The sequence below is a fragment of the Scyliorhinus torazame genome, chromosome 29 (genome assembly GCF_047496885.1).
Source record: "Scyliorhinus torazame isolate Kashiwa2021f chromosome 29, sScyTor2.1, whole genome shotgun sequence".
NCBI lineage: Eukaryota > Metazoa > Chordata > Chondrichthyes > Carcharhiniformes > Scyliorhinidae > Scyliorhinus > Scyliorhinus torazame.
Genome location: NC_092735.1, coordinates 28,607,665 through 28,634,676, shown reverse-complemented (window position 1 = coordinate 28,634,676; position 27,012 = coordinate 28,607,665). Strand labels below are relative to the sequence as shown.

Sequence of the window (27,012 nt, the reverse complement as noted above, 5' to 3'; positions counted from 1 at the left end):
CCAATCCACCTACCCGGCACATCTTTGGGTTGTGGGGGTGAAACCCACGCAGACACGGGGAGAATGTGCAAACCCCACACGGAGAGTGGCCCAGAGCCGGGATCGAACCTGGGTCCTCGGCGCCGTGAGGCAACAGTGCTAACCACTGCGCCACCGTGCCGCCCCGTGCTCAAGATACTTAATCAGTACCCTCCGCCCATTTGTCAATTAAAGTTACATTAATGCGTACCCTATCATAACATCAGAAAACTAAAGCTGAAGATTGTGAAGGTAGGTTAAGCGGAGGCACAGAGATGTCAGGTGTCTGGTGCCAGCCATGTTCGTGAAGACAGTGCATATTTTAATGGGGACGTTTTCAGCCCTCGAGCAATATTCAACTGCAAAGGCACCTCTTTCCCTCAATCCCATTTTCCAGGCCAGATTTGAACTCCATTCAAGTGGATGGAGGGACTGGATTAAAATTCATCCACTTAGAGTCAAAATCGGGCCCTCTCTCCCCAAGCCCTTGCTGGCGAATATCTTCTGTCTAAACCCCTCGACTGCTTGTCATAGCTGCCCCACATCCTTTGTGCTTGCTCTTTCTTTCATAAATTTGCTTTCAACAAGAAATCAAGGGTTAATTCCTCTTTCGCCTGGGCTCCTTAGCATGAGGATATTTTTTAAGTGACTCAGGTTCCACCCAGTCTCTCTAAATCACCGCAACCTCCCAGTGAACCCAACCCGGAATTTCCTCCCTTCCCCTCCCCGCCCAATGCTCAATTAGAAACATTAGTTGGCCGGTGTAGCCTTCGCTTTAAACTGAGCATTGTGACTGCGAGTTTACAGGGAGTTCCTCTGTTAATATCGCTACGCTAAACCGTGCCGCCAGAGCACCTTCACCGCACGGGCGCCGGTCATTGGCTCGCCACCACCTTCTCAAGGGGCATTATGAGATGGCCAATAGATGCTGCCCCCTTCCAGTGACGCCCATGAGTAAATGATCAAATAGACCCCAAAGAAGAAAGGCTGGGTGTGACGTTCTTGGGGGTAGAAACGGTCGCGTCCTCAACCAGAAAACATTTAGGCCGCAAATGCCCGGCCATTCCAGCTGATGGGAGCTTCTGGTTCTGCCAAAGGTCCCACCCCTGCGCCCGTGGCGGGTTCCCCGGCAGCGGAGGGTGCCAGCTCGGGAAAATAGCCATTGACATCAGCGGGGATGAAAGAGCCTGCCACCCGCCAATGATGGGCCGGCTGTTCAAACACAGCGGGGAGGGGCGGGTGGGATCCCCCCATTCGAATGAGAACTGCCGAACACGGATCTGTCATTAACTCTTTCCTAACCTACTCCCTCTGCTGGTTCATGTGCATCCAGAGGACTCCAGTGGACAAAATGCAACTTTCGACGCACTGCAAGGCGAAGGGTGAATCCTGCGATCACTCCCCCCCCCCCCCCCTCTCTCCGCGCCCACACCAAACGCCCCCCGGCCGGAGCCCCGCTTCGCCCGCAAGCCTTCTGTTTTCCTCCGTTGTCACCGCCGACTGACCTTGCCGCCATCCGCTACCCTCCCTCCATCTGATGCTTCCCTCCATTTCTGGGTCTTCGGGGGCAAAAGGTGAGGGGGGAGAGGGGGGGGGGGGGTCTCAGACACGGGTCTCTGGGACCCTGCGGCAACCTGTCCGCAGCGTTTCAAAGGGCTTGTTTGTTGCACTGCTCTCCGACTCCGACACGGAGGGGACGGCTGTATTTTTTATTAAAAGAAAAGCTGAACAAAAAACAAAAAAAAGATGCTATGGACAAATCGTCTTCCATTCGAAGAGGGGTGTGACTTTCTCCCCCCGCCCTCATTTACCCTCTGCCCGTACGCTGCACGATGGCAGGATGTCTTGAGTGTTCGGTGGTTTGTTTATTGGCAGCGTGAGCAGTTTATTAGTTTAGTTCAGAGCGTTGGGAAGGGGAGATTTCGGGTTTTGTTCCACCCGGGGAGGGAATGCTTCGCGATAGCTTTTGTTTTTTAAATCGCCTCCTCCTGGCAAAAGGGGAGACTTAAAAACGATGGGTCGGTTAAAAAAAGACAGAAATTAAAACAAAAAAAAGGGGGGGGTCTTTACATTGAAGCGAGTGTGATGCGGATCAGTACAATAATGGAATACCGTGTGCTGTACCTAACAAGCGGAAATAACATTTAATTTTATAGTTGTGGATGTAACTACTTGGGGGGGGGGGCAGGGTTTGATTGACGGAATCAAACTCGAGACTGACATGCCAGCGCCTTTCAGTTAACCATTCATCGCTCCTTCCCTTCATTCTGAATTCTCATTTTCAACCCTTCCAAGTGCGGATTTGATGTAAATGTTGTGTTCACTGCACCAGGCCGTGGAATGCCGTTTGGCTCCGTGGCCTGTGAGGTTTGGAAGAAATAATATATCTTGCAAATAATATATTTGAGAGAAATAATATATACGTCGAGGTACTTTTAATTCAGGCTCCTCGGGTTGGAACCCCCGTGTCCAGCCCTGGTCTTTGTGCCTGACTGCATGTTTGATTGGGAGGTTGTTTTCGGGTGGGGCGAAGTGGGGGGGGGGGGGGGGGGGTCAGTGTTGCCCGCTGCTATCCCATGGTTGGGTGGTATGCAGCCTGCCGACTCTCAGTGGGGGGGGGGGGGCAATGTGCCAACTCCAACACGGGCACTCTGAGGAATGCGAGATGCAATGGGGTGGAGAGTGCCGAGGTGTTCTTGCAATGGCGGGCGCAACCAAGGTGCCTTTCAATGCCAATGTGTTGAATGGACCATCGGGATTTGTCAGCGAACCTGTGTCGCGTGTGCTGCGGACCACCCCTCTCCATGCTTTTGCGTATGTGTGTGTTTGTGAGTGTGTCTGGGAGTGAGCGTGTGTTTCTGGGTGAATGTGAGTGAGCGTGTGTTTATGGGTGAGTGTGTGAGTGAATGCATGTGTGCAAGTGAGTGTGAGTGAATGTGTGTGTGTTTGTTATTCTGTTTGTGGGTGTGTGCGTGTTTGTGAGTGTGTCTGTGAGTGAATGTGTGTGTGCAAGTGAGTGTTTGTTATTCTGTTTGTGGGTGTGTGTGTGCAAGTGAGTGTGTCTGTGAGTAAATGTGTGTGTGCAAGTGGGTGTGTGTGCATTTGTGAGTGTATGTCTCTGCAGGTGAGTGTGCACGTTTGTGAGTGTGTGCAAGTGAATGTGGTTGTGAATCTGTTTGTGGGTGAGTGGGTGTTTGTGAGTGTGTCTGTGAGTGAACGTGTGTTTGTGGGTGAATGTGTGTCCATTTGTGAGTGAATGTGTGTGTACAAGTGAGTGTGTGCATTTGTGAGTGTGTGTACAGTGAGTGCGCATTTGTGAGTGTGTGTACAGTGAGTGTGTGTAGTGAGTGTGTGCATTTGTGAATGTGCATGTGTGCAAGTGAGTGTGTGTTTGTGATTCTGTTTGTGGGTGAGTGTGCGTTTGTGAGTGAGTGAACGTGTGTGTGTGCAAGTAAGTGTGTGTAATTGTCAGTGTCTGAGCGACTGCATGCAGGTGAATGTGTTTGTGTGTGAGTCCATGTGTTTTTGATGTGTGAGGGATGTGTGTGTGTGTTTGCATGCATGTATGTATGTGCGAGTGAATGTTTGCGAACATGTGTGTGCGCAAGAGTGAATGTGCGTGTATGTGATTGTTTACAAGTGAATGTGAGTGTGGTGCGTGTGTTTGTGTGACTATGTTTGTGAATTAGTGTGTAGTGTGTGTGTACGAATGAGTGTGCGAGGGTGTGTCTCCCATGCAGAGTGGGGTGGGAACTCTGCCTCCTCCTATTCCAGGTGCCAACACAGTCAGCGAAGAGGTTTGGACCCTGAACCATGTTGCCCCTGGCTTTTACTTGCTGAATGGTTCACTGCAAACCTGCCCCTCTCTCCACAGCGTCAGAAAATGCTCCGGGAAGTGGCCGTGTTCGCCGATGATTAATCTTTGTGTGGTCGATGTGTCCAGCATTCCTCAATCCCAGTCCCCCACCCTTTCTCCCAGATGTATGAAGTGTCCTTCCGCTGGTAGTTGGTGAACTGCTGCTGTATTTATTTATTTATCTATTTATTTATTTATTTAGCGGTTTGGATTGAAGCCCGTGAGTAGAACACTGTGGTGACCTCACCTGTGCTCCTTGCAGCTTTGACCAGAGGCAGAGCCGGTGTTGTACAGTGCCATCACCGGTTACCACAGTAATGTGTACCGGCCACATTCCCCGTGCCAAGTTCATGAATGAAATCTAACCGTGCCAAAGTCAGCCATCCTGTGGCGGCCCTCTTTCAAGTGTCAAAAGCGCGAGAGCGCTGGCCCCAGGGTGGGGGTCCCCGAGCGATTGAAAGACACTCACCCTCCCAGACCGGTTAGCCCCCCCCCCCCCCTGCTGACCACTGACTGGGCATTGGGTTCTATCCCCCCACCCGGACCAGTGGGACTAAACGCTCCTCTCCCAGGAATTGCCCCTGCAGGAATTGAGTCGGGTGGGGGGGGGGGGGCAGTCGCGGGAGCTTCCAGTGCCGAAGCTAGAGGCCACTCGGCCCCTCCTGCCCCCACCTTGACGGGGCGACCCAGTTCCAATTTTTAGACCAGGCGTGGCGCCACCACGTGTGGCCGGGGGGGGGGGGTGGAGGGAGAGTCCGTGGGGCAGGCACGACGGGCCCTCTGGCTCTTTATTTATTTGCCCCAATATTCCCGAGCGAGCCCCCCCCCCCCGTCCACGGAGCAGCCAGCTGGTCCGCCGCCTCAGTCTTAATGCCCCAGTGTTTGGCGTGGAACATGTCCAGTGCCTCAAGTTCCCTTTGACTGCCGGTTGGGAGCCACTGGGTGGACTCCAAGCGCACTTGTATCTCACACCACCAGTCTGTACATAACCTTTCGGAGAACAGAAGAGGGACATTGGTACGGGGCTGGGGAGGACAGATCGTAAATCCCATCCCCTCCTTTCCACATTCCATCTTTCAATTTTGTTTTGGTGAGGGGGGGGGGGGGGGTGAACCACCCCGTAGGACAATTTTTAAGAATTCAGTAACGGTGGGTGGGTGGGTGGGTTTGGGGGGGGGGCGGGGGGGGGGGGGGGGGGGGGGGGAGTCGATGAGGCGGGCGAGGGCGCCGATTAGAAACGCGCGAAGACTAAAAGAGTCCCCAGCGTTCCACGAACGCTCAGCCTTGCTGAGAGATGGCTGGAACCGCGGAGGCTCAAGGACAGGCCGCTGGCGCCGTCCCGCAGCTTACTGTGCGCGGACGCACCCGGCCGTTTCGGGAAACCGAGAGTTTCCCATACAAAACAAAACAAAAAAAAAAAGGGCTCCAGAGTGTGAATGTATCTAAATACAGGAATGTAGAGAATTTCAACGACGAAAATAAATTGAAATATCGTCTCAGATTAATGAATATTAATAACCTCTGTTACCATTTTTCATGTACTAAAACCTACTACAGTGTAAGAGAGGTGCCGTTTCCAGCTGCTTACCCTCAGTATACCAGCTGACGGATAAGTATACTGATTTTATTGCATATCATGTAAAGTGTACATAAACAGGGAGAACATTCCGCGAATGCATTGTGTACAGGAAATAAACAATCATAATGACTCAACGTCTCGCTTTACTTTTCTGCTGGCCACTCTGTCGCCTCCGTTATCTTCACCCTCTTGTCTCAAGGGAGTGGGGCATCGCTGTCAGGCCACTGGGGTGGGTGTCTCTGTTTAAAAATAAGGGGTCGTTATTTGAGGCAGAGATGGGGGGGGGGGGGGATTATTTTCTCCCAGGGCTGAAGGTCCCTGGAACTCTCTTCCTCAAAAGGCTTCTCGGCCTTTTGGCTCAGGTTAAGCCTCAGATTGAGCTTGGATTTTGTACGTCTCGCTCGTGGAGACCACCGGCTTCAATTTGAATGTGAATTGGGTTTTTTGGGGGGGAGCAGGCAATGAGATGGATTCAGGGTTTGCCCTGCCCGCTCTGCGGATTGTCTTTGTAATCTTAAGGATGGGGGGGTTACTAACCACGGGCTGGATTCATCGTTTCTGAGCCTAAGTGTGGAGGATCTGTGGTTGTTTAACGTCAAAGAAATTGGCGCCGCCCGCTCACCGATTCTGCGACCGGCGAGGGGCTAACATCCGCGCCGCGTAAAACGCCCGGCTTCCACAAGAAGAATGGCCGGATCCGTGGCCGCGCATGCGCACGGCGACGACCTGTCGTGGTCGCGCCGTACAACATGGCGCGCAGCCGTGCGCCGACCCGACCTGCCAGATAGTGCCCCCTAGCCACCCCTTACCAGTCTCTCCCAGCCCTCGTGGAAGCCCCCCCCCCCCCCCCCCCCCGCGGCCAGCAGCACAGCTCCCGCCCGACTGTGCCGGCGCGGGGCGCAGTCCGCGGCCCCCACGCTGGGTCCCCGACCGGCGAGACCACACGCGTCAGCCGCGCAATTGGGAACTCCGCCCGTCAGGGGTGGAGCATTGGGGGGGGTGGGGGGGGTCTTCAGGTCACGCGTTAATGGCGTTCCAACGTCGCACGGCGAGGTGACACCATTTCGGAGGGAGTGGAGGATACAAAACCTGCGTCAAACAGGCGCTGCCCCCAATTTCGGCGTCAGAAGGGATTCTCCTCCGATCGCCGATTATGAAATCAGCTTCAGCGAACGGTGATCCCCGCCCCTGACTTTTTTTAAAGGCCGTAGAAGCAGAGACTTTGAGTATTTTGAAGGCAAAGCTAAATAGATTCTTGATTAACAAGGGGGGGGTGAAAGGTTATCGGGGGGTCGTCAGGGGTGTGGGGTTGAAGTCACAATCAGATCAGCCATGATCGCGCATAGACCATAGAACATTACAGCGCAGTACAGGCCCTTCGGCCCTCGATGTTGCGCCGACCTGTGAAACCACTCTAAAGCCCATCTACACTATTCCCTTATCGCCCATATGTCTATCCAATGACCATTTGAATGCCCTTAGTGTTGACGAGTCCACTACTGTCGCAGGCAGGGCATTCCACGCCCCTACTACTCTCTGAGTAAAGAACCTACCTCTGACATCTGTCCTATATCTATCACCCCTCAATTTAAAGCTATGTCCCCTCGTGCTAGACATCACCATCCGAGGAAAAAGGCTCTCACTGTCCACCCTATCCAATCCTCTGATCATCTTGTATGCCTCTATTAAGTCACCTCTTAACCTTCTTCTCTCTAACGAAAACAGCCTCAAGTCCCTCAGCCTTCCCTCATAAGATCTTCCCTCCATACCAGGCAACATTCTGGTAAATCTCCTCTGCACCCTTTCCAATGCTTCCACATCCTTCCTATAATGCGGCGACCAGAATTGCACGCAATACTCCAAATGCGGCCGCACCAGAGTTTTGTACAGCTGCAACATGACCTCATGGTGCAGGATGGCGGAGCAGGCTCGAGTGGCCTCCTCCTGTTCCTGATTCATATGGATGTTCATCCCTAATTGCCCATGAACGGAAATGCTCTGTTCGGAAATGCCATGGGGGCAGTTAAGAGTCAACCATGTCGCTGTGGGTCTGGAGTCACGTGTAGGCCAGACCGGGTAAGGACGGCAGATTTCCTTCCCTAAAGGGGACATTAGTGAACCAGATGGGGTTTTACGACAATCGCGGATAGTTTCCCACTCGTCATTACTGAGATTAGCTTCTTATCCCAGGTCAGTTTAGTTTCCAGCTGGGATTTGAACCCTTGTCGCCAGCGCGTTCGTCATTCCCAAGGAGGTGAAGCACCTGTAGGGACGTCGCCGAATCGATTTCGACTCACCCACTCCGAGGTGGCAAAATGCAAAACAAGCCTAAGACAGGACCTTGGCAGGCAAACATAAGGCCCCTCGTGTCTGCTCCGCCATTCATGAAGGTCATGGCCGACCTCCGACCTTAACTCCAACTTCCCGTACTACCCTCATATCCTTTGGCACCTAAACATCTCTCGATCTCCACCTTGAAGGAGGCAGCGTAGAGGGTGTTTTACTCAGTATCCCAGGCCGTGCTGTACCGGATGTTAAGGGACTGTGCCTCAGCAGCACCTGTCCCAACAGTGCCTGGCAGGGAAAGAGGCCCATTTATTAGAACGCAGCGGTAATATGGTGCACAGATCTGGGTGCCGCACTGTCGGAGGGATGTGAACGCGTTGGAGAGCGTGAGGAACAGGTTGACAAGAATGGTTCGGGGGTGGGTGAGAACGTTCGGTGACAAGGATAGATTAGAGAGGATGGGGCTGTTCTCCTCTGGGAGAAGAAGGCTGAGATTTGATAGCGATGTTCAAGGCCATGAGGGGTGGCACAGTTGTTAGCGCTGCTGCCTCACAGCGCTAGGGTCCCGGGTTCATTTGCAGCCTCGGGTCACTGTCTGTGCGGAGTCTGCACGTTCTCCCCGTGTCTGCGTGGGTTTCTTCCGGGTGCCCCGGTTTCCTCCCACAGTCCAAAGACGTACAGATTAGGTGAAAATGAAAAAATGAAAATCGCTTTTTGTCACAAGTAGGCTTCAAATGCAGTTACTGTGTAAAGCCCCTAGTCGCCACATTCCGGCGCCTGTTCAGGGAGGCTGTTAAGGGAATTGAACCGTGCTGCTGGTCCGCCTTGGTCTGCTTTCAAAGCCAGCGATTTAGCCCTGTGCTAAACAGCCCCTAAACAGGTGGATTGGCCGTGATCGATTTCCCCCTTAGTATCCAAAGATGTGCAGGTTAGGTGGATTGGCCATGATCAATTTCCCCCTTAGTGTCCAAAGATGTGCAGGTTAGGTGGATTGGCCATGATCAATTTCCCCCTTAGTGTCCAAAGATGTGCAGGTTAGGTGGATTGGCCACGCTAAATGGCCCCTTATGTGTCCAAACGTTTAGGGTGGGGTTACGGGGATAGGGTGGAGGCGTGGGTTTAAGTAGGGTGCTCTTTCCAAGGGCCGGTGCAGACTCGATGGGCCGAATGGCCCCCTTCGCTGTAAATTCTATGATGAGGCGGCTGGACAGATGAGGAGAAAACCCTTCCCGCTCGTAAAAAGATCGAGAACGGGAGGGGCGTAGATTTAAAGTGATTTGAAAAAGAAGCAAACGTTGATGTGAGAAAGTCCTTTTCACACAAGAGAGTTGTTGGGGTCTGGAATACGCGGCCAGGGAGTGTGGTGGAGGCAGGGCGAGAGGGCGATGGACGGGGGGAAGAGGCAGGGGAACGGCACCAAGTCACGATGCTCGTTCGGAGAGCTGGCGCAGACACGATCGACCGAGTGGCCTTTTCCTGCCCTGCGATTCTCAAGTGAAGCGCCTCCTGTTGCCGGGATTGAAATTCCTCCACCAAGGTACGAATGAAAAGACGGAGCAAGGCAGGTAAAAAAAAGAACAATAATTTATTTATTTTACAATTTTTTTTATTTTCTCATGAGTACTGAGTGGCGAATGGGACGAAACGTCTCCCATCCCCCACCCGTGACCACCCACCCCAAACCCAGAGTCGATCGGAGTCTACCTGGATTTCACGCCCAGGCTGGCTGTCTCATTGAGCGTCTCCAGGACCTTCTTCTGGGCCATCGCCCTGCGTAGGTGTAGCTTGTAGTCCTCCATCAGGAGATCATCATAGCGCTGCACCGCCATGTACATTTTTTTAATGACCAGTCCAGAGTTGAGGAGCAAACTTCGGGTTTGGAAATCCGAAATGTTTATTAGCCACCTGGGGAACAAGGAGAGAAAGACTTTTCATTTCCGTACCGCCAATCGGGTCCTCGGCCTTCGTCGTGGGAAAGGTCATTGCGGCCAATTCAGTACCTTCTTGGCGCAGTTGCCGTGCAGGAAATGTGCCGGCGAATTTGCGCACAGCTACAACGTGATGACGACTGGGCCATCAAGGTTAGAGACGTAGGCGAGGGGACAGGCGCTGGCCAGGAACGGCGGCGCAATGGTTAGCGCCGCTGCCTCACAGCGGCAGGGACCCGGGTTCAATTCCGGCCTCGGGTGACTAAGTTTACACGTCCTCCCCGTGTCTGCGTGGGTTTCCTCCGGGTGCCCCGGTTTCCTCCCACAGTCCCAAGATGTGCAGTTTAGGCGGATTGGCCATGCTAATGTTGCCCAGAAGGTCGTGGGGATAGGGGCGGAGGATTGGGCCTAGATAGGGTGTTCTAGCGGAGCAAGGGCCTGGCCGGACTCGATGGGCCGACTGGCCTTCTTCTGCACTGGAGGGATTCTACGAGCCTATGAACTCCCCGACTCGTCTTCAAAACAGTACCGTGGAATATATAGGGTCTTGGTTTATTGTCACAATGGCAGGCAGTGGTGCGCCCCCCACGGTGTTGACAAACCATCCAATTTGTACTGGCCTGTGAAGACTGTGAATGCCAATGCAGTTCCGCCAGCTGCCACAACCTCTTCCTCAACCTACCGTGCTGGCATCTGCCCAATTTCCTCTTGTGAATTCTCCTGCCCAGGCGGAGCAGACAATGGAGGGCGGCCTGTCCCAGCATTCCGAGCAAGAGTGAAAGCCCTCTAGGAAGACCACAGGACCCAGGACGTTTAATAGCTAGGCTATTGTTTGCCGAGGGACACTGGGTAACCTTGACGTCCTCCTCGGCTCCCAGCAGTAAAAACAAGGAAGAGAAAGTGGACAACTACGGCAGCCAGGGAGAGGAACATGTGCATGATCATGGGCAGGCCCAGATAATGGTGATGTGAGAGAATTGCAGAGGAGAAATAATAGTCATTTGACCTGCCCAACCCCCCCACCCCATGTGATCAGGCACAATTTTGCCCTTTAACCTCCTCTGGAGATCTCACACCCAGGAGTTGGCCGATATCATGTCATCTCCATGGTCAGGATTCCGCGCATGGCCTTTCGAGGCGCCAACGCCGGGGTCAAAAAGGGGTCAGACACCCGCACTGAGTGGGAAATGGTCACCCAGCGACAGTGGGTTTGGCCTGAACTGGCCAAGTACTGGCCAAGGAGGGTGGTCTTGCCTTTTCCTCCATGATAGCCAGATTTGCAGTGTTGACAAAGATTATAAAAATAGTTTGAATCAAAACTAATTTATTTTATACTACTAACTTTGATTAGGATCGCACATTTTACAGATATGAAATGAAATGAAAATCGCTTATTGTCACAAGTCGGCTTCAAATGAAGTTACTGCGAAAAGCCCCTAGTCGCCACATTCCGGCGCCTGTTCGGGGAGGCTGTTACGGGAATCGAACCATGCTGGTGGCCTGCCTTGGTCTGCTTTCAAAGCCAGCAATTTAGCCCTGTGCTAAACGATTTAGCCCTGTGCTAAACTATTAAGCTAATAATACTGAACCTGTAGTACAGTAATCAATATTCTCCCTAACTATTAAACTACACTGTATAAGAACATAAGAACTAGGAGCAGGAGTAGGCCATCTGGCCCCTCGAGCCTGCTCCGCCATTCAATGAGATCATGGCTGATCTTTTGTGGACTCAGCTCCACTTTCCGGCCCGAACACCATAACCCTTAATCCCTTTATTCTTCAAAAACTATCTATCTTTATCTTAAACACATTTAATGAAGGAGCCTCAACTGCTTCACTTGACCTCGCGCTATATCTCTACAATGAATTCTCGCTCTCCTCTCTCCATGTTCTCCCAGAATTCCTAGAGATGCTGCCTTATATACAATAACTTAGTAACGCCATCTAGTGTGTGATTTACACATAGTTTCAGATGTTAATCCTTTACACTATACACAATACATATTACAGCGTCGTCGTCCAATTAGGGCCAATAAGGGGCCTTCCAGCAGGCCCCAAACAGGCGTGTGGCGACTAGGGGATTTTCACAGTAACTTCACTGAGCGTTAATGTAAGCCTACTTGTGACACTAATAAAGATTGCTATTGTACTGAAGCCCGCCCAGGTAAGAAGGTGAGTGAGTCATAATAGCCACCGCGAAAATACTCAACAAGAACCCCGTTGGTTCGACACAAACAGGTGGAATGTTAGGGAGGTTCACAGCCTCACTGGCTAATGGAGTTTGGCTCCGAACGAGGGATTAGTCGAACAACTCTTTCCCTTAAGGGTCGCTTTCAAACCTGCAACCTCTACCCATTAGGAGGACAAGATCGGCAGACACATGAGGATGGCACCACCTGCAAATTCCCCCTCCGAGTCACTCACCATCCTGGAGTTGGAAATATATCGGCCGTTCCTTCACTGTGGCTGGGTCACAATCCTTGAAACCCCCTCCCTGACAGCACTGTGGGTGTACCTACATCACACGGACTGCAGCGGGTTCAAGAAGGCGGCCCACCCCCACCTTCACGGGGGCAATTAGGGGTGGGCAATAAATGCTGGGCCCGGCCAAGATCGCCCACATCCCTTGACTGAAAAAGATGAGAATGAGGATGAGGTAGTTTCAGGAGTGGGCCTGACACTGGCAGGACTGACACCTCCAGTCGGTGAAAAGCCTTTTCTTCCAGCCCGTGTTGAGCGACAATGCAATTAAAAAAAGCACTCGTGTAGGAAGCACACACTCGGAAGTGCCACTTCCCCAAGCCGCCAGCCATGTGAATCCTCTGCAGTAAGTGACTTAAAGTGTCCCGTCACATCTTATAGATAGATATTAAATCGATTGTGAAGCACTGCTGTTCATCGCAAGTGAAGTGCCTGGCACCAAATATCAGAAGGCAGAGAAGTAGGGGGATCAAACCTGGATCTTGTTTTTGGTTTCAACAGAAGGGCGTGCGGCCCGTCCAATCTAACTCTTTGGGAAACGGGGGGGGGGGTCAGACAATTAGTGGACTTAACCCTTACTGGATAGCAAATTGGGGATGAGGGGTGCGGGGGTGTGGGGGGGGGGGGGGAGCATGGGGTCAATCACAAGCAGCGGTCACTCTCCACTACCCACTCCAGGTGAACTCATGTCAAGTATGATGCCCACTACGGCTATTCAACTACTGAGGCATCGCGGCCATGCACAGCTGTTCCCGACAGATGCCCTCGGGTTGCAGCACAGGAGTGCCAAGACCCAGGCAAACTAATGCATCCCCCCCCCCCCCCCCCCCGCACCCCCCTCCCCTCCAAACACACTGGAGCGTCGTCCTAACACCCATCCTGATTTGTCAATTGACAGGGGCTCTCCCCCGCCCGACCGTCCCTCGCCCCGGCAACCCACCCACCAACCTCCCCCCCCCCCCCCCACTTACACTCCCCCCCTACCTCCCCACCCCCCTCACCTGTTCTTCAGCCCCGACGAGCCACAGATGACGTTGACGTTTTCGAACTGGATGCTGGTGATTTTGCCCAACTCGAAGGCATTGGGGAGAATGCTCTCCACGGCCACCATGATGTCCTGGTGCGTGAGGTCGAGATCCGGCTGCGAGGGGCAAATGGGAAAGCCGTCAGCGAGGGTCCGCCTCCAGCCCATCACGGTGGCCAACTCTGGCTTGGCCTTATTTCCTCACCTGCTTCCCAGCCCACTTCCCCCCCCCCCCCCCCCACCCAACTTCCACATCACTGGTTGACATAACGCGTCCAATTGGGAAGCCAATTATTTGCCCCTCCCTGATTGGATAACTCTTGACCGTCAATCAAACAACCCTCTTTCATTTTATGAACGACATATTTTTGCAGCACGGTAGCACAGGGGTTAGCACAGTTGCTTCACGGCGCTAGGGTCCCAGGTTCGATTCCCGGCTTGGGTCATTGCCGTGCAGGTTAGGTGGGGTCGGCCATGTAAATTGCCCTCAGTGTCCAAATAGGTTAGCTGGGGGTTACTGGGTAACGGGGAGAGGGTGGAAGTGCGAGTTTAAGCGGGGTGCTCTTTCCAAGGGCCGGTGCAGACTCGATGGGCCGAATGGCCTCCTTCTGCACTGCAAATTCTACGGTTAACTTCTGACCCCTGAAGGTTGGCCACCCGAGTTTGACCTGTGACCTCCCCAACAGTCTTGGTGAACAACCCGAAGAGCGTCAACTTCCTCCCCCCACTCCCCTCAAATCACACCAGAGGCTATTGATATTTTAATTTGTTAATGGGGTGTGGGCGTCGCTGGGCTGGGCCGGCATTTGTTGCCCATCCCTAATTACCCTTGAACTGAGTGTCTCGCTCGGCCATTTCAAAGGGGGACAGTTAAGAATCAACCACATTGCCGTGGGTCTGGAGTCACGTGTAGGCCAGACCGGTTATGGGCGGCAGATTTCTTTCCCTAAAGGGGTATCAGTGAACCAGGTTAGTTTTTTTTTTACAACAATCAATGATAGGTTCATGGTCACCATTACCGAGTCTAGTTTTACATCCTAGATTTTACTAATGGATTTAAACTTCCGCCAGCCTCCCTGGTGGGATTTGAACCCTTGACCCCCAGAGCCTGAGACTGGGCCTCTGGATGACCAGTCCAGTGACATTGCCGACATTCGCCCCAATCCAGATGGCAGGGTTTCCCCTCGGGCTTTGGGACCCTGACGTGGGGACCAATGGGGGGGGGGGGCCTGAGTCTGCTGGAACTATTCTTCCGCCAGCGCGCTCCCCCCCCCCCCCACTCCCGGAGTGGCACAGGGAGACCGACTCCATCCGGCAACCACCCCTGCAGTGGGGTGAGGGTGTGATGGCAACACTGCCATGGGCCAAATGCCGCTAATCGGGGCCTTCGTCATTTAAATTAGCCGCCCACCTCCATTCAGTGCAAACATCCCCCGCCATGCGTCTGGCAGCTATCGTGCGTCAGCCCCCCCCCTTATTTTCTAAGCCCCCCCCCCTCATCTCCATGCCCCCATCTCAAAGCCGAGGAAATTCTACCCTCTGTATCAAGGGACTGAGCAAGTGTGAGGGCATCACATCCCTATCTCGAGGCCAATGGCCATCACTTTCGTCCTCTCTCTATAGGGCGGTAGGATTTCAGGGACATTCATCTGCTGAAGGCTTCAGAGTCTATCCTGTCCCCTCGCCCACCCAAGGGGGCACTATTCCCGCTGGCCTGCAATTAGCACAGATGTCCCATTCATTTGGTGGCCAGGTTGCAGAGTCGGTCACGGCTCAGGGGGCAACGTGCTTGCCTCAGGGTCAGGAGGCTGCGGGTTCAAGTCACACTCTGGGTCCTCTGGCAGCTGGTCCTCCCAGCTGTAGTACCGAGGGGCTGCGGCCAATCAGAGGGCCACCTTTTGGATCATAGAATTTACAGTGCAGAAAGAGGCCATTCGGCCCATCGAGTCTGCACCGGCCCTGACAAGAGCACCCTACTCAAGTCCACGTATCTACCCTATCCCCGTAACCTAGTAACCCCACTTAACATTTTTGGACACGAAGGGCAATTTATCATGGTCAATCCACCTAACCCGCACATCTTTGGACTGTGGGAGGAAACCGAGCACCCGGAGGAAACCCACGCACACACGGGGAGGACGTGCAGACTCCGCACAGACAGTGACCCAAGCCGGAATCGAACCTGGGACCCTGGCGCCGTGAAACAACTGTGCTAACCACTGTGCTACCGTGCTGGATGTGATGGTGCACGAGATGTTCTGTGCGTCCTCTGCGGTCGTTGTGAATGGTTCCCCCTTTCATTCAAAGAAGACCGCTGGGCGGGGGGGTGGGGGGGGAGGGCTGCTGTTTTTGGGATCTTGCTGTGCAGTGGTTGGGCTGCCACATTCCCGACATTGCGTCAGTGGCCTGCAAATTATAACCAAGACTACTTAATTGGCTGCCGGGTGCTTTGAGACAAATGAGGTGGCGCTTTATTTTGGCTCTTTGTCGCCACACAAATAAATTGAGCCAATCACAACCGCCGCTGGGCGCAAACGATGTGGGGAGCGTCACGTCCCCGCTGGCCGCAAGCCCCCCATCCCTGGCTCATTTCAGGCGGGAGCTGCAACGGAGGCGACCCCATTGACCTCCGCACCTAGTGTGACAGGGTGGCAGAGGCAGGGTATGGGCCGGGCCCTTCAGCTCCCGGTCGCTACCCAGGCCCCAGGCCCCAGGCCTCAGGCAGCCCTATCGGGGAAAGGTGCATCCTGACCTTGCAGGGTTGGGCGTGAGTGGGGGCGGGGGGGGGGTGCTGCGTAAGAGGGCAGGATGAAGTCCCCCCCCCATGGCCAAATTGTCCGTGCCACTCGCCGCCGGAGCTCCCATAGGCCGGGGTGAGGAAGCAGGGCGTGCCGGCACCTGTGAATCTGGAATTCGGGGGTAGGGGTGGAGGGGGGAGGGGGGAGGGAAGGTGGAGGGGGAGGGGAGGTGGAGGGGGGAGGAGGGGAGGGGGAGGGGGAGGGGGGTGGAGAGCGGGAGGCAAATTTATTTTCCGGCTGTTTCATTTTCCCGAATGATCCGTGTGCCTAGAATGCGAGACAGGAACGGGATCCACATTTCCACCTTTTCCCTCATGATAGGAATTCCACAGATAATTAGCGCCTTAAACTGTAATGAACTCTCATCCCCCTGACTGTCTGCCAACACCAGTGTGCGTGTTGCGGTTTAATCATTGGCTGGGGGAATCCCAGAGCTACGTTCCTGAGATGTTTGCCACGTTCCAGGATCAGGCTCAGCCCAGGAATTGGCAACTCGCCCCACACAGAGACTTCTTTGCTCTGCCTTCACATGACCGCCTATCCCATCCCCTCACGCACACCCCCAAAACCCCACCCTTGCCTCCCGTGCTCCCGCCATTGGCTGCCATACCGATGCATCACCTAGGTGTTGCACCTTCCCACGGCCAATCTGAACGCAAGCGTTATCTGATTGGCTGGCGCTGACCGTCAATCGAACAGAAATTAACTCCGCCCTCCCCCCTCACCTCCAAAATGATTGGACCCAAAAAGCAGAAACCTCGAAGGAAAGGGGACACATTTCTTTAAAAAAACTCCGCTTCCAAAAAAGTGCCAGCAAGATCCAACGGTGATTGGTTCTCGAATACGTCCGGAGAGAGACACGTTGCTGAGGTTTTTCGGACAAACACAAGAATGCCAAATTTCAAAGGTTCGCAACAATTCATCCCGCAAGATAGGAGGGAGCTGATTCGTTGGCTAGCCCGCCCCGATTGGCTGAGGCATCGCCATGACGAAGGCTCGGGAGCTCTACCGTGAAGGCTCGAGTTCCCCCTGGAGGGATCGGCAACTGAAAAGTCTCCCCCCCCCCCCCGGAACGCTGGGGCCAGGGAACGAGACAGCTCGGCTCGAACGAGCCCGGGGATTGGGGGACTCTGACTGCAAGGTCAGGGTGGGGGAAGCTGGGATTGTTCCCCCTCGGAGCGGGGGGGGAGAGTTGATGGAGGTGGGCAGGACATTGGCAGCCATGGTCGAAATTAAGGAAGAGTTCCCATTGGCTGATGGTACAAGGCATGAGGCAGAGATACGGGAGGGGGGGGGGGGTGGGGGTGGGGGTGGGGGGGGGGGTGGGGGGGGGGGGGGGGGTGGGGGGGGGGGCGGACGTGACCGAAGGCACACACCAGGGTGACGATCAATGATTTCAAAAGGAAATTGGCGTTTAGGATAGGTAAATTGATAGGAATACAAGAAGAGAGAATTGGGAATCTATAGATGGGAGCGTCGAGAAGAGTTGATAGTTATAGAGAGTGGATGGAGGTGGAGAGGTTTGAGGGCAGGTAAAAGGACCGATAAAAAGAACAGATTTTCTTTTGGTAAAAATGATGATGGTGATGGGGAAAATGAAGGACAGGAGACACCCCGTGGAGCAGAGAAGTCTGATCACCACCCAAGGCAAAACGTAAAGTTAATGAAGAGACAAGCAACCCTCACCGGACATTCGACACAGATAGTCAGGGGCTGGGAGGCAGGCGTATCTAGAAACTTCCGAATTCCGGGCATTTCCATATCCAATGCTTCATATTTAGAAATGAATTGCTTCAGATGCTTCTTGCTGTTTAAGAAAAGCACACAAATACAGCATTGGGGAATAATATTTGACAAAGATCTGTGCAATGACTGGTGTCTCCCAGTCCCCCCTCTCTCTCAGGGAGATATCTGTACACTGACTGGTGTCTCCCAGTCCCCCCTCTCTCAGGGAGATATCTGTACACTGACTGGTGTCTCTCAGTCCCTCTCTCTAAGGGAGATATCGGTACACTGACTGGTGTCTCTCAGTCCCCTCTCTCTCAGGGAGATATCTGTACACTGACTGGTGTCTCTCAGTCCCTCTCTCTCCCTCAGGGAGATATCTGTACACTGACTGGTGTCTCTCAGTCCTCTCTCTCTCTCAGGGAGATATCTGTACACTGACTGGTGTCTCTCAGTCCCCTCTCCCGCAGGGAGATATCTGTACACTGACTGGTGTCTCTCAGTCCCCTCTCTCAGGGAGATATCTGTACACTGACTGGTGTCTCTCAGTCCCCCCTCTCTCTCAGGGAGATATCTGTACACTGACTGGTAACTCTCAGTCCTCTCTCTCTCTCAGGGAGATATCTGTACACAGCCTGGTGTCTCTCAGTCCCCTCTCTCTCTCAGGGAGATATCTGTACACAGACTGGTGTCTCTCAGTCCCCTCTCTCTCTCAGGTAGATATCTGTACAGTGACTGGTGTCTCTCAGTCCCCTCTCTCTCAGGGAGATATCTGTACACAGCCTGGTGTCTCTCAGTCCCCTCTCTCTCTCAGGGAGATATCTGTACACAGACTGGTGTCTCTCAGTCCCCTCTCTCTCTCAGGTAGATATCTGTACACTGACTGGTGTCTCTCAGTCCTCTCTCTCTCAGCGAGATATCTGTACACTGTCTGATGTCTCTCAGTCCCCTCTCTCGCAGGGAGCTATCTGTACACGGTCTGATGTCTCTCAGTCCCCTCTCACTCTCAGGGAGATATCTGTACACTGACTGGTGTCTCTCATTCCCCCCTCTCTCAGGGATGTATCTGTACACTGACTGGTGTCTCTCCGTCCCCTCAATCTAAGGGAGATATCTGTACACTGACTGGTGTCTCTCAGTCCCCTCTCTCTCTCAGGGAGACATCTGTACACTGACTGGTGTCTCTCAGTCCCCTCTCTCTCTCAGGGAGATATCTATACACTGACTGGTGTCTCTCAGTCCCCTCTCTCTCTATCAGGGAGATATCTGTACACTGACTGGTGTCTCTCAGTCCCCTCTCTCTCTCAGGGAGATATCTGTACACTGACTGGTGTCTCTCAGTCCCCTCTCTCTCAGGGAGATATCTGTACACTGACTGGTGTCTCTCAGTCCCTTCTCTCTCTCAGGGAGATATCTGTACACTGACTGGTGTCTCTCAGTCCCCTCTCTCTCTCAGGGAGATATCTGTACACTGTCTGATGTCTCTCAGTCCCCTCTCTCTCTCAGGGAGATATCTGTACACTGTCTGATGTCTCTCAGTCCCCTCTCTCTCTCAGGGAGATATCTGGACACTGACTGGTGTCTCTCATTCCCCCCTCTCTCAGGGAGGTATCTGTACACTGACTGGTGTCTCTCCGTCCCCTCAATCTAAGGGAGATATCTGTACACTGACTGGTGTCTCTCAGTCCCCTCTCTCTCTCAGGGAGATATCTGTACACTGACTGGTGTCTCTCAGTCCTCTCTCTCTCAGGGAGTTATCTGCACACTGACTGGTGTCTCTCAGTCCCCTCTCTCTCTCAGGGAGATATCTGTACACTGACTGGTGTCTCTCAGTCCCCTCTCTCTCTCAGGCCGATATCTGTACACTGACTAGTGTCTCTCAGTCCCCTCTCTCTCTCAGGGTGATATCTGTACACTGACTGGTGTCTCTCTGTCCTCTCTCTCTCAGTGAGATATCTGTACACTGACTGGTGTCTCTCAGTCCCCCCTCTCTCTCAGGGAGATATCTGTATACTGACTTGTGTCTCTCAGTCCCCTCTCTCTCTCAGGGAGATATCTGTACACTGACTGGTGTCTCTCAGTCCTCTCTCTCTCAGGGAGATATCTGTACACTGACTGTTGTCTCTCAGTCCCCTCTCTCTCTCAGGGAGATATCTGTACACTGACTAGTGTCTCTCAGTCCCTCTCTCTCTCAGGGAGATATCTGTACACTGACTGTTGTCTCTCAGTCCCCCCTCTCTCTCAGGGAGATATCTGTACACTGACTGGTGTCTCTCAGTCCCCTCTCTCTCTCAGGCCGATATCTGTACACTGACTAGTGTCTCTCAGTCCCCTCTCTCTCTCAGGGTGATATCTGTACACTGACTGGTGTCTCTCTGTCCTCTCTCTCTCAGTGAGATATCTGTACACTGACTGGTGTCTCTCAGTCCCCCCTCTCTCTCAGGGAGATATCTGTATACTGACTTGTGTCTCTCAGTCCCCTCTCTCTCTCAGGGAGATATCTGTACACTGACTGGTGTCTCTCAGTCCTCTCTCTCTCAGGGAGATATCTGTACACTGACTGTTGTCTCTCAGTCCCCTCTCTCTCTCAGGGAGATATCTGTACACTGACTAGTGTCTCTCAGTCCCTCTCTCTCTCAGGGAGATATCTGTACACTGACTGGTGTCTCTCAGTCCTCTCTCTCTCAGGGAGATATCTGTACACTGACTGGTGTCTCTCAGTCCTCTCTCTCTCAGGGAGATATCTGTACACTGACTGTTGTCTCTCAGTCCCCTCTCTCTCTCAGAGAGATATCTGTACACTGACTGGTGTCTCTCAGTCCCCTCTCTCTCTCAGGGAGGTATCTGTACACTGACTAGTGTCTCTCAGTCCCCCCTCTCTCTCAGGGAGATATCTGTACACTGACTTGTGTCTCTCAGTCCCCTCTCTCTCTCTGGGAGATATCTGTACACTGACTGGTGTCTCTCAGTCTTCTCTCTCTCAGGGAGATATCTGTACACTGACTGTTGTCTCTCAGTCCCCCCTCTCTCTCAGGGAGATATCTGTACACTGACTAGTGTCTCTCAGTCCCTCTCTCTCTCAGGGAGATATCTGTACACTGACTGGTGTCTCTCAGTCCTCTCTCTCTCAGGGAGATATCTGTACACTGACTGTTGTCTCTCAGTCCCCTCTCTCTCTCAGAGAGATATCTGCACACTGACTGGTGTCTCTCAGTCCCCTCTCTCTCTCAGGGAGGTATCTGTACACTGACTAGTGTCTCTCAGTCCCCTCTCTCTCTCAGGGAGATATCTGTACATTGGTGTCTCTCAGTCCTCTCTCTCTCTCAGGGAGATATCTGTACACTGACTGGTATCCCTCAGTCCCGTCTCTCTCAGGGAGATATCTGTACACTGACTAGTGTCTCTCAGTCCTCTCTCTCTCTCAGGGAGATATCTGTACATTGGTGTCTCTCAGTCCTCTCTCTCTCTCAGGGAGATATCTGTACACTGACTGGGATCTCTCAGTCCCGTCTCTCTCTCAGGGAGATATCTGTACATTGGTGTCTCTCAGTCCCCCCTGTCTCTCAGGGAGATATCTGTACATTGGTGTCTCTCAGTCCCGTCTCTCTCTCAGGGAGATATCTGTACACTGACTGGTATCTCTCAGTCCCGTCTCTCTCTCAGGGAGATATCTGTACATTGGTGTCTCTCAGTCCCCCCTGTCTCTCAGGGAGATATCTGTACATTGGTGTCTCTCAGTCCCGTCTCTCTCTCAGGGAGATATCTGTACACTGACTGGTATCTCTCAGTCCCGTCTCTCTCTCAGGGAGATAGCTGTATGCTAACTAGTGTCTCTCCACCCCGCTCTTGGGGAGACAGCTGATCCAAACTGACTGTTACGTCAGAACTCACTCACCTCGACGTAGACCTGTCTGGAGAGCCGATTTTCACACAGGGTGGGCCGCACTGTAGGATGGCTCAGGGGTTGACTCGGGGGATTGTTTGGGGCCACCTGAACACACTTAGTCTATAACAGGAAACACAATTATTGAACATTCCTCTGTACCTACGCTGATTTGAAGATGGTCGATCGGCCGGTTTTGGTGGCATTGATGGTCTCGCTGAGAAGATTGAAACTCAATCTGGATGTTTCGCCGGGATCTGTGGTCTGGATATTATCTGGGGGGGGGGGACACAAATCGGATTTTCAGTGGTGTTGTGAAACTCGCAGGTGGCACAGGAGAACCAGTTTTCTGTCTATGAGTGTGTGTGTGTGTGTGTGTCTGAGTACGTGTTTGCGGGTGTGGCATAGTGAGAGTATGTAAGTGTGTGAGTGTAGTTTGATTATGAGTGCACTTGAGCGTGGTTTGCATTGGTGGATGAGTGGTAGAATTATCGCGTGCCAAGGTACAGTCCCAGGTCCCATTCCCGGCCAATGCATCGCAGCTCTTTATGGGGCTGTTTAGCACAGGGCTAAATCGCTGGCTTTGAAAGCAGACCAAGGCAGGCCAGCAGCACGGTTCAATTCCCGTACCAGGCACCGGAATGTGGTGACTGGGGGCTTTTCACAGTAACTTCATTTGAAGCCTACTTGTGACAATAAGCGATTTTCATTTTTTTCATTTCACTTTTAAAAAAATTTAGAGTACCCAATTCTTTTTGTTTTCAATTAAGGGGCAATTTAGCGTGGCCAATCCACCTACCCTGCACACCTTTGGGTTGTGGGGGTGTAACCCACGCAGACACGGGGAGAATGAGCAAACTCCACACGGACAGGGACCCGGGGCCGGGATCGAACCTGGGACCTCGGCGCCGTGAGGCAGCAGTGCTAACCACTGCGCCACCGTGCCATCTGTGAATATGAGTGTGCTTGAGTGTGTGTGTTTGAGTGCACATGTGTGTGAGTGCGTGTGTTTGTGAGTGTGTTCGAGTGTGTAAGGGTGAGTGCGTGTGAGTGGGTTTGAGTGTGTGTGCATGTAAGTGTATGAATGTGGGTTTCACTGTGTGTTTGAGTGCGTGAGTGTGTGTGAACGTGTGAGTGAGTGTGTGGATGTGTGTGAGTTTGTGTGTGAGTGTGTGTGTGTGTGTCTGAGCGTGTGTGTGTGTTTGAATGTGTGCTTTTGTGTGAGTGTGTGAGTGTTTGGTTAGTGTGAATGCGTGAGTGTATGTGGGAGTATGGTTGAGTATGTTTGTTTTTATTAAAGTTTGATGGTGTCTGTGTGTTTCTGAGTATGTTTGAGTTAGTGTGAATATGTTTGAGTTAATGTGAATATGTTTGAGTATGTGTGTCTGTTTCGGTGTTTGAGTGTGTGTGTGTTTGTCAGAGTAAGATTGTGTGAGTGTGTGTTTGAGTTTGTGTATGTGTGTTTGTGAGTGTGTGTCCGTTTAAGTCTGTTTGTGAGTTGTTTGAGAGTGAATCTGTGCATGTTTGTGCGTATCTTTGTGTGTGTGTTTGAGACTTTGTGTGTCTATGTGTGTTTGTGAGTGTGTGTGTGTTTGAGACTGATAATAATAATCGCTTATTGTCATGAGTAGGCTTCAATGAAATTACTGTGAAAAGCCCCTAGTCGCCACATTCCGGCGCCTGTTCGGGGAGGCTGGTACGGGAATTGAACCGTGCTGCTGGGCATTGATCTGTATTACAAGCCAGCAATTTAGCCCACTGTGCTAAACCAGCCTAACAGAGGTGTGTCTATGTGTGTTTGAGTGAGTGTGTGTTTGAGTGAGTGTGTTTGAGTGAGTGTTTGAGTGTGTTTGAGTGAGTGTGTGTGTTTGAGTGAGTGTGTGTTTGAGTGAGTGTGTTTGAGTGAGTGTGTGTGTTTGTGTGAGTGTGTGTTTGAGTGAGTGTGTGTTTGAGTGAGTGTGTGTTTGAATGAGTGTGTGTTTGAGTGAGTGTGTGTTTGAGTGAGTGTGTCATTGAGTGAGTGTGTGTTTGAGTGAGTGTGTGTTTGAGTGAGTGTGTGTTTGTGTGTGTGTGTTTGAGTGAGTGTGTGTGTTTGAGTGAGTGTGTGTTTGAGTGAGTGTGTGTTTGTGTGTGTGTTTGAGTGAGTGTGTTTTTGAGTGAGTGTGTGTTTGAGTGAGTGTGCGTTTGAGTGAGTGTGTGTTTGTGTGTGTGTGTTTGAGTGAGTGTGTGGTTGAGTGAGTGTGTGTTTGAGTGAGTGTGTGTTTGACCGAGTGTGTGTTTGAGTGAGTGAGTGTGTGTTTGAGTGTGTGACTATTCTGGTCCAGTCCAGAACCCCAATTTTTGGTTAAGATCCAGGGTGAGAAACTAACTATTTGCATTTGGTAAAACAGTGAGGAAACATTACTGCCCAAAGAATGATAACACTGACCGCTAGTCAGTTTCTGTATTAGAACAAACTTTAACTGAACACAGAAATAAGCACATTAGCAACAAGAAAATAGCGCGGTAGCACAAGTGGACAGCATTGTGGTTTCACAGCTCCAGGGTCCCAGGTTCGATTCCCCGCTGGGTCACTGTCTGTGCGGAGTCTGCACGTTCTCCCCGTGTCTGCGTGGGTTTCCTCCGGGTGCTCCGGTTTCCTCCCACAGCCCAAAGACGTGCAGGTTAGGTGGATTGACCATGCTAAATTGCCCTAGTGACTAAAAAGATTAGGAGGGGTTATTGGGTTATGGGGATAGAATGAAAGTGAGGGCTTAAGTGGGTCGGTGCAGACACGATGGGCCGAATGGCCTCCTTCTGCACTGTATGTTCTATGTTTACAGTTAACAGGTACGGCATCTTAACTTGCTTCCTGAAACCTGCCTCTACATTCAAACCATATGTTTCAAACGCCACTTATATATAAAGTTAACAACCAGGTTTTACTTGCTTATCTTGGTGCAGAGTCTTTGGAGAGAGAAACCTTTTTTTTAGGACCAAGCTCAAAACCTTTCGCTCAGCTGAGAGTCCTTGGTGACTGTCTGTGCGGAGTCTGCACGTCCTCCCCATGTCTGCGTGGGTTTCCTCCGGGTGCTCCGGTTTCCTCCCACAGTCACCAAGATGTGCAGGTTAGGTGGATTGGCCGTGCTAAATTGCCCTTAGTGTCCAAAGGTTATGTGGGGTGATGGGGATAGTGGAGGAGAGGTCATAGGTATGGTGCTCTCTCAGGGTCGGTGCAGACTCGATGGCCCACTCCCCCCACCCTATCCCTCTAATCCCACCTAACCTGCACATCTTCGGATACTGAGGAGCAATTTAGCATGACCAATCCACCTAACCTGCACATCTTTGGACTCGGGAGGAAACCGGGGCACCCGGAGGAAACCCACGCAGACACGGGGAGAACATGCAAACTCCGCAGACAGTCACCCGAGGTCGGAATTGAACCCGAATCCCTGGTGCTGTGAGGCAGCAGTGATAACCACTGTGCCACCCCGACATATTCATTCCAGTGACAGTGTGTGTTTGAATATGTGTGTGTGTTTGTGAGTGCGTGTACATGAGCGAGTGTGTGTGAGTGAGATAGGGTAATCGAGTGTGTATGTATGAGTGAGTGCGAGTGTACAAGTGAGAGTGTGCGAGTGTGAGTGAGTGTGAGTGCGTGTGTGTGATTGTGAGTGTCTTTGAGTGCGTGTGAGAGTGAGTGAGCGCCAGTGTGAAAGTGAGTGTGTGTGAGTGAGTCTGTGTGATTGTGAATGTATTTGAGTGTGTGTGAGAGTGTGAGTGCAAAATGAGAGTGTGTATATATGTGAGTGTGTGTGTGTGTGATTGTGAGTGTATTTGAGTGTCTGTGTGAGAGTGAGTGCAAGTGTGAAAGTGAGTGTGTTAATGTGTATGTGAGTGACTGTCAATGAGTGTGAGTGTATTTGAGTGTGTGTGAGAGAGTGAGTGCAAGTGTGCAAGTGAAAGTGTGTTAATGTGTGTGGGAGTGTGTGGGAGTTAGTTTTGATTGTAGTGACGTCAGTGGGCCGTCTCATACGCGGTTTCTACGTGTCCTGTAGTTTACTAAACGTCGACTCTTGCTCGGGAATAAGAAAATTGAGATGTCATAAAAAAAGTAGAATCAAACCAATCCTGTCATTTTCTAATATGTTGTCGCTCGAAAGGATCGAACACTGAGGGAGGGCTGCACTGTCTGAGACGCCATCTTTCACTGAAACCGCTGCCCTCTCAAGTGAATGTGAAGCTTATCACATACCCGCTGTGGCGAGGAGGGGCAGGGCAGCCCTCCCTGTTGACCCTGGCAATATTTACCCCTCACCTAAAATCAGGTTGCTTGTCCATTATTGTGTGGCTGCTTGTGGGAGCTTCCTGTGGGCTGCCGGGTCTCCGAAACAGGAGCGGGGGGAGCACGTCAAACATTCCGCATTGGCTGGAACGTTCCTTCGGGCATCGCGGGGTAACGAAAGGCGCCATATAAATGTAAGTCCTTCCCTTTTCCTGGATTGTGCGCCTGAGGCCTCACCCGGGCGGGGGAAGAACAGAGGGTGGAAATGGAGAGGGGGACGTCGAGAGGAAATGGAGGCGAGAGAACGAAACTTCCCCCGCGAGATATTTCCCGGTCGCCCTGCCCAGCGGCAACGAACTCACCCAGATTTTTGATGGGATCCATTTTCAATTCACCCTCCCGCCCTCAATGAAAAAAAAGGAGATCTCAAATCAATTGGAGGTATCACCAGCGGAGGGAGACAGGTGGTCACAATGGGTCCGTCTCCTCTGAGCTGAGGCCCTAGCGCTGTGTGATGTTAGGAATGTGGAGAGTAGCAAAACTAACCGCACCTTCCCCTAGCCCTCCCCCTCCCCCCCCCCCACCACCCCTTCACCGCAACACCCCCCCTCCCCCCCCCCCCCCCCATTGTGAAGTCAGGCAAGAGTTCAGACCTTTTTGTGATGCAATGTTCCCATTGTGAGGCGGGAACTCGGAAACCCTGGGTCAAATCTTTCGGCCCTTCCGGGTGCCCGGGCACCTTCGAAAATTCGGTCGCGGGATGCCGCTGGCCGGGCCAAGCATTTATTGCCCGTCCCTAATTGCCCCTTGAGAAGGTGGTGGTGAGACGCCTCCTTCAGCCGTTGCGGTCTTTGCGTTGTTCCGCGCTGTTAGGGAGGGGGCGGGTTCCAGGGTTTGTACCCGGCGGCAGTGAAGGAACGGCCGATATATTTCCAAGTCGGGACGGCGAGTGGCTCGGAGGGGAGCCTCCAGGCGGTGGTGTTTCCCAGGCGTCTGCTGCCCTTGTCCTTCTAGAAGTTAGAGGTCCCGGGTTTGGAGGGTTCTGTCGAAGGGGCGTTGGCCAGTTGCTGCAGTGCATCTTGTAGGTGGTACGCACACGGCTGTCACGATGTGTCGGTGGAGGAGGGAGTGAATGTTTGTGGATCGGTGCCAGTCAAGCGGGGCTGC

The 27,012-nt window shown here is 52.5% G+C and overlaps 1 protein-coding gene across 2 annotated transcripts; it reads right to left on the bottom strand.

The window, feature by feature from the left end:
* Nucleotides 1-9,358: 9,358 nt before the first annotated feature.
* On the bottom strand, nt 9,359-26,344 carry LOC140403763 (putative uncharacterized protein C19orf81). 2 transcript variants are annotated; one of them, XM_072491923.1, is made up of 5 exons: nt 26,208-26,344; nt 21,745-21,853; nt 17,657-17,777; nt 13,150-13,289; nt 9,359-9,644 (listed from the first exon to the last, which is right to left on the bottom strand). In XM_072491923.1, exons 1-5 carry the CDS (start codon nt 26,227-26,229, stop codon nt 9,440-9,442), a joined length of 597 nt encoding a protein of 198 aa, XP_072348024.1. In that variant the 5' UTR covers nt 26,230-26,344; the 3' UTR covers nt 9,359-9,439. The 2 variants fall into 2 exon arrangements, with proteins under 2 accessions (XP_072348024.1, XP_072348025.1); XM_072491924.1 differs by lacking the exon at nt 26,208-26,344 and adding an exon at nt 25,879-26,199 and having other exon boundaries at nt 21,741-21,853.
* Nucleotides 26,345-27,012: the final 668 nt, after the last annotated feature.

What these genes read in the sequence shown, in the direction of transcription:
- LOC140403763 (XM_072491923.1), bottom strand. Translation starts at nt 26,229, where the DNA reads ATGGATCCCATCAAAAATCTGG. An exon ending in CTATCTGTGTCGAATGTCCG is followed by an intron (nt 13,290 to 17,656) that starts GTGAGGGTTGCT and finishes TGCCCCTCGCAG; the next exon opens with CCGGATCTCGACCTCACGCA. An exon ending in TCGTCGGGGCTGAAGAACAG is followed by an intron (nt 9,645 to 13,149) that starts GTGAGGGGGGTG and finishes CTTGTTCCCCAG; the next exon opens with GTGGCTAATAAACATTTCGG.